The 14,174-nt window shown below is 39.1% G+C and overlaps 1 protein-coding gene across 1 annotated transcript in view; it reads left to right on the forward strand.

Annotated features, from left to right (window-relative positions):
* Window positions 1–724: 724 nt before the first annotated feature.
* The window catches only part of LOC134635390 (single-minded homolog 2), a 36,937-nt gene continuing 23,487 nt past the window's right edge, over window positions 725–14,174 (forward strand). The window contains exons 1-2 of the mRNA XM_065471710.1: window positions 725–899; window positions 5,952–6,034. Coding sequence (XP_065327782.1) covers window positions 725–899; window positions 5,952–6,034 — 258 coding nt within the window. The remainder of the gene's footprint in view (window positions 900–5,951; window positions 6,035–14,174) is intronic.

Here is a 14,174-nt window from a genome sequence, read left to right on the forward strand (position 1 = left end):
GGAAACGCCTCCTTACTGCTGAGACCTTCATAACGTTTCAGTAAATGTGTTATTGTGTATACTGTGTTGTTAACATTGTGACCTGTGTTTGCTTGTTGAGAAATAGTCTTGCTACTTTAAAATATCTGAACTGGTTTTTGGTTGCACCAGTTAGTGGCAAAACTGTGATTTTTAGTGAACTTTAATGTATAAAATATTTTCTTATATCTTTATTTTCTTTATTTTTTAAGGTTCAGTAAGCAGTAGACTTATACTGGTTTTACTGCAGAGCTAGGAAAAATAGAAACACACACACACACACACACACACACACACACACACACACACACACACACACACACACACACACACACACACACACACACAGGGAGCAGCGGGCGGAGAGACAGACAGGTCCGCTGTCTATGTTCTGATGTGACTGTGCTTGAATAGTTGTAGGGCTGTAGCTCAGAGGGCCGTGGAAACCGGGTGAAGTGGACGTGGCATTCGCGAGTTTGGACTGCAGCTTGTGTAAGCGCGTGCCGTGGCACAGGTGAGAGTGTAAAGTTGACAGGGCTGGGAGCTGCGCTGCTGCTGTTGACACGGGCATAGGAGGCCCGGGACTCTCGGACCTCTCAGCACATCGCACTGCAGCGACACACAGCGAGTCGTTCTCACGGAAACGCCGTGTTTCTGACTCGTCGCGTGTTTTCATGCAAGCAGCGTTTAACTGAAAGTTCTTCAAATGAAGGAAAAATCAAAGAATGCTGCGAAAAAGCGCAGAGAGAAAGAGAACGGAGAGTTTTATGAGCTGGCCAAGCTGCTGCCTCTGCCGGCGGCCATCACCTCCCAGCTGGACAAGGCCTCCATCATCCGGCTGACGAGCAGCTACCTCAGGATGCGGAGCATTCTCCCCGACGGTAGGCACCCGACACCCTTTCATTTGTAGCCGATTCAGACCAGAGGTTTTCTTCCAATAATAATAACAATAATTATTAATAACTATTTTGTTAGTTAGATGGACACAGTAGATTGGAAGTTTAAACACTGATGTCTGCTTCAAACGCCGGACTCATTTATCAAGATGAATTATTTCATTAGTGCTCGTGGGCACTGGGGCCGTGCGGGAAAACTCTGTTAACAGTCAGAAAGTCTGCTTCACTCACCTGACCGGCCCGTTGGTCGTTCTCGCGTGGATTCTTACCGAGTTTGAAGTCTAATCCAGCTGTAATCCACGAATGACAATAAAGCTTCATCATACAGATGCACGAGACGTGGATTTCTAAAGGCGTCATAGACGAAAGACAGAGTTCTGCTCAGGGACGCCGCTGTGTTTCAGCACAAATGTGTTCTCATGCTGAAAGTCCATCGATCTTTGAAATAATGATAATAATAATAATAATAATAATAATAATAATAATAATAATAATAATAATAATAATAATAATAAAGCGCTTCATAACCTCGCTCCTCCATATTTATCTGATCGTCTCCATACGGAGAGCTTTATTTGGTTGATAATATTACATAAAAATAGAATGTAACAACAACAACAACAACAACAACAACAACAATAATAATAATATTAATAATACATTTGATTTCTAGGCGTCACCTTACATTAGTACAACAAAATAAAAACAAAAGGTAAATGAAAAACCAAAAAAACCAAAAAAACCCAAAAATGAAAGTATAAAAGCTAAACAAGGTTAAAATCGACTTAGAATCAATGGTTTTTTTTACTTTAAAAGTAGAGAGGAGGTCTGTAGTCCGGAGATCTGCTGAAAGTGCATCCAAAGTCTCGGGCAGAACAAGTTCCACGGTAGTCCCACGGTAGTCCCACGGTAGCCCCACGGTAGTCAGGCGGGCAGGTGGAACAGACAGAAGGGAAGCTCTCCGTATGGAGACGATCAGATAAATATGGAGGAGCGAGGTTATGAAGCGCTTTATTATTATTATTGTTGTTGTTGTTGTTGTTGTTGTTGTTCTCTCCAGCAGAGATCGCAGCTTGCATTCTTTTTACATTTGAAAATGGGTTTCAGCATCCAGATGTGGCCTGTACTTTCTGTGGATCTTTGAAAGAAGGACTCGTGTCTGTGTAAATGTGACCGTCAAAGTTAAACGTGTTAGCAGTGCTGAGCCTGTGTTAAAGTGAGTGCAGAGATAAGCGTGGGCCTGTTACTGCACGGCTGAGGCTGCTTTTAATGAAGGAAGCTTCGTTTGTCTCTGATCTGTTTCTTTCACTGCATCGCTCTGATACGGAGAGCTTATTTCTTCTTTTGCTAAATGTTTATTATGTTCAGTGTTTAGTTTGGCACCATTTTGGCTGAAGCTAAACGCTCCACATCGGGAGCCTCGGGATAATCTGACAGCATTTATCCTGCCTGAAGGCTGACATCAGCGTCATCTGTTAAAAACGAACAGGATAACAACAACTGTAACTGTAACAGTTACAATGCAGGACTCTTGTTTTTCTCTGTTTGCAGTTAAAAAATAGAAAATATTTCATTCAATTGAAATTTCAAGTGGAATGTAAACATGAAAAAAACATCTTTTTGTATCAAATTGTCAGTTTTACATGTGTTAAAAATATTACCCACATACCGAGATACACATAAATTCAAAAGAAATACACAAGTATGCATTTCACTTCTGTTGCTATCAAATACCCGTTGAAATATATTTGTCACGTGATCTTATTGCGTTATTGATTATTATTAATTGTTAATATCTTTTGTTCGTTTGTAAAACTGTTCTGGTCTTATTAGCTCATCAGTGTCATTGTGCAAAATGAACTTTGAACTCAAAGGACTGAAATCGAGTTACCGTCACGTTAGTTTGGCTTTGAAGAAAAGTAGAAATACTCACCATACCTGAGATCGAAACAATGTGAATATACAAACATTCTTTACGTTACATAATTACATGCTATTATAGTAATGTGATTACGTGATTTTTTTTTAAAGTGTTGACCTATTTTGCTCTATTTTCCTTCCATTTAAATGAACATTACAGTTCACGCAGTATTAGGCAAAATACACGCGTACTACTCTTTAGTCCGCACACGTTCTTTTTATTAAAAGATGACTGGTGTCGTTTCAGCCTTCTGTGAGAAATGAAGGGAAGTGTAACCTGTTTTCCAGTTGCTCCTCCTGAGACTGTTGCAAAATAAAAACTCTCTGTTGATTTTTTTTATTTCCTCAGTGGACGCTTGGCGGGCTGTGAGATGACTCCTGTTTTACAGTTTATTTGAACGGTTTAATATTTTGTTTTAAAAAAGCAACAACCCTAATTTAAATGTAATATAATTTCAAATACCAACATGTCCAACTGATAAATGTAAATAAATAAATAAAAATAAATGTAAAAAGCATATATATATATATGTATATATATATATATATATATATATATATATGTATATATATATATATATATATATATATATATATATATATATATATATATATATATATATATATTCTGTTTTTCAAAAGTAAAAGCTATAGTATTGCGAAACTGTATTATGTCAGTACTCATGGTGAAAGTTACACAGTGGCTATTCTGATTTTGCTATTTGAATTCATTTGTAGTTCCAGTGGTCTTGGGGAAGAAATCGTACCTCAGTTTGACCTCTGATGGGTGCTGGGACAGCAGGTCACTCAGGTGTCTTTGCAGAAGAGAAATGAGCTTCTTGTGCTGTTTATGACATTATATTTATATTGTAATGTAGAGAGTGAACAACAATCCAGAGAAAATACCAACAATCTCAAACTGAGGTTGTGAGAAACATTCTTTACTCTTTACAGTTTATTCGACCTCTAATAGAGGATAGCATTATGTTTTTACTGGAATTCAGAGAATACTTTTTGCATTCCCAGAAACTTGATCCTGTTTTTCTGGATATTTTCAGACCTGGGTGAAGAGAATCAACTTGATTTCTGTACCCAGATTCTCGAGCATGCATCGAGACAAGCTTTTTTCAGTATTAACACGATGTAGAGTGTACCTCACTGTTTTTTTTTTTTTTATTTGTTTCACTTGTCTCAATATGGATTTTAAAAAATGTGCTTTTGATGTCTCATTTTGTTGGATACTTTTCATGTCTTTTAACAGCTAAAATGTGTCTGTCCCAGACGTATGGTTAAATTTCATGATAGCAGCGTGAAGCACGGACATGCAGTGTGAAAAATACAGAAACATATATTTTTAATCAAGTCATCTGATGGCAGGTCAACCTTTTATACTTGCAGTATAAAAAGTTTCTCAATGTAAAGCTGCTTCTGTCTCTTTTCCATGCACACACCAGTCCACAGCAGAGCCTGAAGTCAGGAGGGATTGTGTGGTCATCAGCTTAATATAGGACATTATTGTGCTGACAGCAAATGTCTGGATTACTGGCATAATTAGAGAAATTTAACTGGATCGTTTTTGTATTAATGACACAATAACACAATTCACTCCAATATGTAAAAAAACAAACAAACCCAATTTAACTTTGTTCTCCTTCTTTTTTCAATCACTTACTTTGTGTTTCTCACATCTCTTCACTCACTGGCTTTCAGCAGATTTCATGTGAAATAACATTTGATATTAAAAGCAGAATTAGTTCTACAAACTGCTTGATTAGCAGAGACACTGGTTTACAGTTCTGTCTAAATGTCTTTGAAGGACCTGACTGTGCAGAGATGAACTGTTCCATATTTATGTAGCCTGAAAATGTTTCACTTAGTTTCCAAGTCATAGATTTAAAACCAAACCAAACCAAAACTTCCACTGTGTGAGTGGGACACCACCATGACGAGATGACAAAAAAGAGTTTAGATGAATTATGTCAAGCCTTAACCGTTCAGGCCGATTCTCATATTTCATCTGCCCCCTTATTGTCTGTTTTCAGATTTTCCCACACATACTGTGTAAATATGGCACAGCACATACAGCAGGTAGTAATTAGTTCCATTGTGTATACAAAGAAGGATGCAGCTCAATAATGTTATTAAATTATAGAACACTGTAATAACTTTATATAGTAAAATACATATTTTCAGAATATTCAGAATACTCCCACTGATTCATTTTTGTATGTCAGCTGGCCAACATACAGAATACACAGCTGAGGGCTCTGGGCAAATCTCATGCACAGGTGGGAGAATACGCTTGGAAAAGGAAAGTTAACATTGATCTGAAAATTGAATAGTGTTTAATACTACACTAGCTACAATACTCTGCATGCCAAATATCCTTGAACCTCAAAGCTGCTCTCCGATGCATCCATCACATTATAAATGTGTGTAAATGTTAGATAGAAAGCACTTCAATGGAAAACAGAAGCAAGGAAAAAAGCACATGTATGAATTCAATGAATGAGGAAAGTTGTGCAAAGTGCTTTGAGCTCTTTTGATCCTGTATGTTGAACAGCAGCAACAGTCTACTCAGTGTCACAAATATCACATGTTTTTACCCTTAATTAGACACATAAATAAACAGTTATAGTAGAAAAAATGTGCCAAATATTCTAAAAGTTTTTCTGAGATTAAATATTTTTGGTTTAATTCCACCCAGATTGTAAAAAATATTAAAAACCCAACTTGTTTTTTCTTCCAATGAAAACAAACAACGACAAATTTCCAACAACCTTTTGTATATAAATCATGACACATTATTTTAATACTCTTCTGATGGCATCAGTATCAAATAAATAAAGTTTCCTCTGCTTGGCTTTGTAGTGAAATAAAAAATCAGCATGTCTGACGCTTCAGTTATTTAATCTTATTAAAGTCGGCTTCATTTGCCCAAAAACTTTGTGAAAGAATATTTTCTTCATGTAAAAAAGAAAATGAATGTGTGACATTAACTTTGTTCTAGTGACCGTGTGTGTGTTTGTCAAAGATATATTTTTAATTTGTTGGGTAGTTTGTGTGACCGATGGAGCCAGCCTTTGTCTCTCTGACTGTGTCTGTCTCTCTGTGCAGGTCTGGGTGATGGATGGGGGCAGTCAACAAGGTTCAGTCCTCTGGACAGCATGGCAAAGGAGCTGGGTACCCACCTTTTACAAGTCAGTATAACCAATAACCCACCATGTCACCGTTCTATGCTCTTACACAGTTTCCTCTAATCACTAACTTATCACGTGTTGTATGAAACTGACGCCGTGTGTAAAATGAGATTACTGCGTGCGAGTGCTGGTGTGCTTTGATGACAAAGAGCTAAATTTGGACTTAAACGATTTTGTTAACTTAAATGATTTGGGTTCCTCTGACATTTGCATTTTACACCACATCTGGGAATGACTTTTGATGCAATGATGCAATAAATATGGTCCTCATATCTCTGCAGAAGAAAGATAAGAATATCATGTGAATTATATGATGGTGTCAGCACATAGCTAACAGTTTCCTGGGCCACACGAGATGATTTCCTCCTGCACACAGCCATCCTGATGACAGATTCAGATAACTCTATTAATCCCAGTTTGTTTACAGCATATCCAAACTACCTGCTCACACAACCTGCAGTCTTTAAATACTAATCACAAGCACTGATGCATGTCAAGGTACAGATCAACAAACCATGAGATCAAGAATAAATATATTAAAAGTACAAATGTCTAAATACTCCCCGTCAGCGTTAAGTCATCTAATGGCTGAGGGATGGAAGGATTTTAAGCTTCTGTTTGTTCTACATTCGGTTACAAGGTAACGGTGACCTGAGACAACATCCTGGACTCAGATGAAAAAATATGTTCAGGATGGATAATCATGTTTCTTGCCTTCTTTATTTTCCCAGAGTGAACCCAAAGCTCTCTTCTCCCTGTGAGTTTAGAGCAGGGCTTAACAATACTGCTGAGGGAGTTTCTGCCCTTGATAGACAAAACACTGAACTGGCATTTTAAGACTTTCTATAAATGCACAATAGAAATTTTCTTATTAACATTAAAAGATTTCAATCTTCTTAACAAGTATATTCTCTGTTGAACCTGTTTTATGAAGGACTATGTGTTCATATCAAACTTGAGTTGATGGTCAAAGACTGTTCTGTTTGTAACAATGCCTGACCTCCACTTCACAAATTTGGGTAAAACAGGGCCATGGACAGGCTCAGGACCTGGAAGCAGGGGTGGATCTAGAGAAATTTAATTAGGGTGGCATGGAAATCAAATGGGGTGGCCAAATCAAAGCCTTTAAAAAAACAAACTCATATGCAGGTGTTACATATGGTTAAAATGATTCAAATGCAGTAAGTATACACGTGTTTCTATAACTTAATTATTTTCTGTAGCCCACATAATTAAACATTTCAATTACATAACACATGAATTGATTAGATGTACTGTATAGCCTGTATAATGAATAAATATGTAGCCCAATAATTATAAAATCCAGAAAGCTACACAACATGGGACAGTTCACATACAAACACAAGTCTAACTGAAGTTTTGCTAGAAAAAATAAAATTGTTGCTTAAATTTACACCAAATGTCAGAAATCTGCACCGTCATGAACAAAAATTTAAATCTAATTTTTCATGATTTCACCCTCTGAGGTCCAAAATACAACTGTCCAGTTTTCACTCCTTTTGACTTGTATTTTGACTACATTTGTATTTCACCTTCAAATGTTTTTTTCCTTGCCTTGCTTGGTGTCATTCTCTTCAGCTCAACCTCACGTGTCTGAATTTACAGTTATTTTTTCATTGACATACTGTATTAACACAACTGATCTGAAATCACAGACAAAATATAAGATCCTAGTAGTAGTTATATTATTTTACTGTAAAAAAACACAGACATGTTTAGTAAATTATTTATTATATATAACTTGAAATGCAAATATAAAGTGTAAATTTTGAAAAAATTGTGCACATATTTGTAAACAATAAAGTTATATACAACTATTTATCTATAGTACATTTTTCCACCGATAGGAAAGAGGTGGCTTTTGTTCTTTCTTTACTGTTTTTTATGCTGTCCTGAGAAAATGCTTTTTTTTAACTGCTTATACTTCTTTTTTTAATCATAACTCTGGATTTAGTGGCCTGTCATTAAAATTTAAAAACTGGTGTATACTTTGAAGTCCAAACCTTCCAAACAAGCTGAAACACAGACTCAGCGTGGCTGCAGCTTGTTGCTATGTCAGCTTAAATCAGTCATGTGATTTGGAGGTGCAGCGTGTCCGTGGACCACAGAGGGTTAATAACATTCACCTCCATTCCATTTCCAGACCAACCCACCACCTGTGTAAAATCTGAAATGCCCATGGTGTTGTTCAAATGTGCTCTGGCACGGTCATAGGCATCTGTTGCTACTGACAACAAGAAGTAAAGCCGGTCCACGCTATGGGCTGAACCATTTGTTAATGGTGGTGGTGGTGGGGTGTGTGTGTGTGGGGGGGGGTGGGGGGGGGGAAGCATCTATGCAATGTATTCAGTATTCAAATTCAATTTTCAGTTCAATTTTATTCAGTTTTAATTGTTTCTGCTCAAAGTGTTAATGCTACCTCATTTTAATAAACAACACTGTCATATGCATAGGGGTGGCAAGAGATCACTTTAGGGTGGCACATGCCACCCCTCTAGATCCGCTCCTGCCTTGAAGCAAGGACAAGAGGACAGTGTCATCAGAAAACGTAATTATAAATCTTTTCTCATACCAAGTCCAGCAGCTGTTGGTTTACATCAGAGGTGGGCAATTCCAGGCCTCGAGGGCCGGTGTCCTGCAGGTTTTAGATCTCACCCTGGGTCAACACACCTGAATCACATGATGAGTTCATTACCAAGCCTCTGGAGAACTTCAAGACATGTTGAGGAGGTCATTTACCCATTTGAATCAGCTGTGTTGGACCAAGGACACATCTAAAACCTACAGGACAACGGTCCTCGAGGCCTGGAGTTTCCCACCCCTAGTTTGCATACTAAAAAGAACTGGCGACAGGACACAGCCCCGAGGTGAACCAGAGCTTGACACGACTCTGACGGACACTTGTCCATTAACGAGGACCTGTTGAACTCTGTCAGTAAGAAAGTGTAAAATCAGCATCAGGAGCTGGTCCGGGAGTTTAAAATAAGAGGCACGTCTCTCCATCAGAATATGAGGTTGAATCTTATTAAAAGCTGAGGAGAAATCTGCAAAACAGATGCATGAGAACTGGGTTTTTCAAAGTGCTAATAGACTTTATTTCATGTGAATAGTTTAGTGTCATCCACACTTACTTGGTTGATAAGCAAATGGCAAAGGATCAAGTTTTCCATTCATAAAGGACACAATAATACTGTTTAGGATCTTTTCAAAGGTTTCTATTACTAGTCATGCAAGTACAACTGCTATGCATTAGCATACTGATTAATGGAGGGCATATTTTTGATTCCCTGCCAGGCAGCTGTAAGGTTTTTATTTCTATAATTCACCTCAATTTTAGCCTTATAATTTGTTTAGCCTTTTTAATTTCGTACCTCTCTGGAGACGGCTTTTTTCTCAGGAACGTCTCCATATCTGTATATCAGTTTCTTTGTTATTGATGAATGCTTTGATTTCCTTGGTTATCCAACTTTTCTTTTTTGGATAAACTTTTTAGTTGGAGTCCACACAAAAGTGATATATGATGAGACCAATGTTCCCTCTAAGCTGCGCGCGTGCGCAATTGCGCACTGCTGGCACGGTCTCTGCGCACAGAAAATCTGCGTTGCGCACAAAAAAAATCTAACCTGAATTGAAATTAAAATTAAAACTTTAACAATTCTGTTCTGCAGTGTTAGTCAGTAAGTGACAGGCTGCTCCCGTATGGGATTAGAACGATGCCACCTTATCCCATAGTCCAGCCAATGATGCGATTCACATTCGTATATACGCAGCTAATCAACGTGGTTGACAGGCTATGACAGCGTCCTTATGCGCTGACACCGGTGTTTTAGCTAGCAAAGCGGCGTGGCTGATGTGGAGTGAAGCCACGTTAATGACAACGTGTACAACCATTGGAGATGTGAGCAGGACAGACGGAACAACTGACGGGAAAAGTGTGGACTTTATACCAGTTTTTAAATTGTGTTGATAGGCCACGTAAAACCAGAGTTATGATAAAAATATCTGCAATGTTTGGTTTTCTTCCTGAATACTATCGTTGTTTATATTTACTGCGGGAAGAAACGGTAAAAACGGCGTTTTATAAGGAAAACGCTCGAAAGCGCTCTCCGCCTGTGAGCAAAGATCAAACCAAAACACCCCCCACCCTTTCGTATTGGTCGAAAAATGATATGACAACATGGCATTTAGTTGTTTAGGAAGGGGGAAGTTTTAGGAGTGATGGTGGTGTTTTGAGATGTGAGAGATTTAGCACAAATCTTGTGTAGTTAGTGTGTAGTGTAGTCAACAGTTTTGTTGTGTGTGTCAGAACAATGAGGCGACTGCTGAATGTTACAGGTGTTACAGGAGTGATACATCTCCTGTTGTCAGGCCTGCAGGTATCAGGCTGTTGTTCTCCTTTATCTCATAGTGGACAGAAATTATTTTTTGGAGTGGCACAAATAATTTGTGTGGCATCAAATTTGATGCAGAACAGCTGATTGTTCTGGAAATATTTTGAAATGTTTATTTAAAAAACGCCTTGGCTGCATTTTTAGGTAAACAGCTGCAAAAAACTTTGTTGTTTGCAAAACTCAGTTACTTTTTTGAAGAAGTAACTATATGATTAATTGCCCAACATTGGTCATTATATACTGTATTTTGCAGACAGAGTTACAGGACTCTCTCCCAGACCACAGACTCAGACTGATAATACAAGTCAGAGCTTTATAAAAAAAGAAAAAAAGTTGTTTTTTTCAAAATTGGAGTTCAAGTTATTTTTACTTCCAATAGTGTTAACATACTACACAGGTCATGAACAAGATGTTTTTTTTTAATTTTCATTGTAAGTGGGCTAAAGCAGTTAATTAAAAGAAGTCTAACATAAATGTAAATGCTGTAATTTGATTATTTTAATAAACCATGTAACTTGGATGGATTGGATGCTGGCGTGACCACAGTGCACACGTCTGCTGTTGCTCACAGTGGTCTAAGGGACGCTCAGGGAGTTTGTGTGTTCGCTCAGACACATGAAAAATTAGAGGGAACATTGGATGAGACAGATTAACAGAGATCATTAATGTTGTTACCACATGTATTATAAAAACGATACCAGCCAAAGCAAGCCTGAGGAGATGAGATGCTGTGTTCTGACCAGCATCTCACAAGTTATACCCCACATGGGAGTCTCCATGAAGTATGGGTGCAATAAATACACACTGCTGTGGTATGGTGGTCGAAGGGAAGGCAGGGGCAACGATGTGGACGCACAACTTGTCACAAATGTTCAGTTTTAAATGTTTAAAATCACAGATGACACACTTTTGGGCATCTGGACAAATTGTGTCAAGCCTCTGTGCTACATCAGCAATCAGCGGAGATGCAACAGAGGCATCGTCACACAGATGAATATAAATAATTGTGAAAAACATCTGCCGAAATTCACAGGGCAAGTAGAAGCGTCGGAGTGAGACTGTTAACAGCTCAATGTCAAGAGAGCTTCTCACGAGCCACCACAGTGTTAAAGGACCTTTTCTGATGTAGAAGCACACACCTCCCCATTGCTTGTTGGTGGTTTCCACTGAACGGTCCAGACACAAAGGGATGCAGTCAGTGCCAGCTCCTTCTCCTGATCTGGATGACAGAGCCATGTCTTGATGAAGACCACAAGTGTTTTTCACATCATGTTTCAGTGTGACCCAAGCTTTCTAGCTCATCCATCTTTTTCCATAAGGACTATACATTGGACAAGGGCATTGTAGGGAGAACCGGCAGCTTTTGGCAGTCATTAAGGTATGTTTACCTGAATTGTCTTCAAATTCCACCTCATCTCCCCCTTTTCTTACATGAAGATATTCCTTACGGTCTGCCACGCTCTGGAGGAATACCCACCAGCCGCTACACCAGAGTGACAGGAGGAACTCACGGCTAAAAATGATTTTACTGATTGATGCTACATGTTGGTTGTGCGTTGACGTTTAAAAAATATCCAAGACACAGTGCACTGAAAAGCAAAAGCAGATAAAAGACCACAAATAACCTCATTATCAGCTGATGTGACACGACACTCATCCACAAGAAAAACTCAGGAATAAGACCCACTGTCTGTTGTCTTGGAACATGTTTATAGTTGAAAGCATTTGTGTTTACACTGATTAGAGCATTTAAAGTAATACACGCTGACAAGTCTAAATTTCTCTAAACTCATTTGTTTCAGTAATTTGTTACATCAAATATTTTACACAGTGAGATTAAAGTGTGCTGGTGGTAATATGTGTGTGATTTGTATTTCATGTATGTGTACTGGTGGAGGCAACTGTAGCTTGCCTCCACCGGTGTGTGAATGTGAGAGTGAATGAATAGTGGAATTGTAAAGCGCTTTGGGTGCCTAGAAAAGTGCTATATGGCTCAGGGGGTTGGGAAGCTCATCTGTAAACGGAAGGTTGCCGGTTCGATCCCCCTGCTCTCTCTGTCCTGGTCGTTGTGTCCTTGGGCAAGACACTTTACCCTATCGCCTACTGGTGTTGGCCAGAGGGGCAGATGGCGCAATATGGCAGCCTCGCTTCAGTCTGCCCCAGGGCAGCTGTGGCTACAACTGTAGCTTGCCTCCACCAGTGTGAGAGTGAATGAATAGTGGAATTGTAAAGCACTTTGGGTGCCCAGAAAAGTGCTATATAAATGCAAACCATTATTATTTATTCCGAGGTTTCAGTTTGGTCTCCCAGTCTTGTACCTATAGGTGCCCTATGCTAAAACAAACAATTACACAACAAACAAAACCAAAGTATTATCTTAAAACTGAGCATCCTGTTTCCACTGTTCATCTGTCTTTCTAATCCTAACCCTAACCCTCTGGTAAATTCAGGTGATTCGACATGATTTGGAAAGCCATATGGACATTACCTGTCTATGTAATATCCCTGAAGATGCATTTCAGAGCACAAACCAAGTCATTAAATGTAGACTTCTGTGACAGGATTGTATTGAGGCACAGATCTGCTGCATTAAAGGTCCAAATGAGCAAAATGCCCTCCATCATCAATAAATGGAAGGCGTTTGAAATCACCAGGACCCTTTCTGGAGCTGGCCACCTGACCAGTCTGAGCAACTGGGATAGAAGGGTCTTAGTTATGGAGGTAACTAAGAACCTGATGGTTACTGTGACAAAACTCCAGTATTGCTCTGTGGATAGCCTACCAGTAGGACTAACCATTTCTGCAACACTCCTACAAGTCAGTCCTGCATAGTAGAGTGGCCAGATGGAAGCCATTACTCAGTAACACATCCAGACACATGACAGCTTGCCTGGAGTTAGCTAAAAAGCACCTGGAGGATACTTAGACCATGAGAAACAAAATACTCTGGTCAGATGAAACAAAGACTGAACTTTTTGCAGACTTGCACACAGGCTTAAACCTGGTTGAACATCTTTGGAGAGATCTAAACATGCATATGACTGTGCACCAATGCTCCACATTCAATCTGATGGACCTTCGGTGGTTCTGCAAAGAAGAGTGAGAGAAACTGCCCTAAATAGGTGTGCCAAGCATGTATCATCGTACTCAAAAAAACTGAGGCTGTATTGTGGCCAAAGGTACTTTAACAAAGTACTGAGCAAACTGAAGCACCTCCCACAGGACACTTCGAGAGACACGGTTGAATGCCTTCTCTAAGTACACAAAACACACGTAGTCTGGTTTTGCAAACTCCCATGGACCTCAAGTATCCTCAAGAGGATAAGGAGCTGGTCCAGTGTACCATGACCAGGATGAAAACCGCATTGTTCCTCCTGTATCCGAGGTTCGACTAATGAACGGAATCTTCTTCTCAGCATCTTGGCATATACTTTCACAGTGAGGGTGCAAAATGTGATTCACCTATAGTGATAAATCTCTATCATACAAAGAAGAATACACATGATTCTGAATCACTGCCATCTTCTCTGGGCCAAAGCTAATTAAAAATTAACTTTTCTTTTTGGAAAACATGGACACCATTTTGTCAGGACTAAGGACTCCAGCTTGTTATCAGCACTCAGTTCAAAACCTGCACCTTTGATAGGAAGGGGGTGCATTCGTGCCTGTGAAATTGGCAGCTTGCACATCTGGAAAGGCACCATCAGTGCCAAAAGCTATGTATAGCT

This window comes from Pelmatolapia mariae, linkage group LG10_11 (assembly GCF_036321145.2).
Source record: "Pelmatolapia mariae isolate MD_Pm_ZW linkage group LG10_11, Pm_UMD_F_2, whole genome shotgun sequence".
Classification (NCBI taxonomy): domain Eukaryota; kingdom Metazoa; phylum Chordata; class Actinopteri; order Cichliformes; family Cichlidae; genus Pelmatolapia; species Pelmatolapia mariae.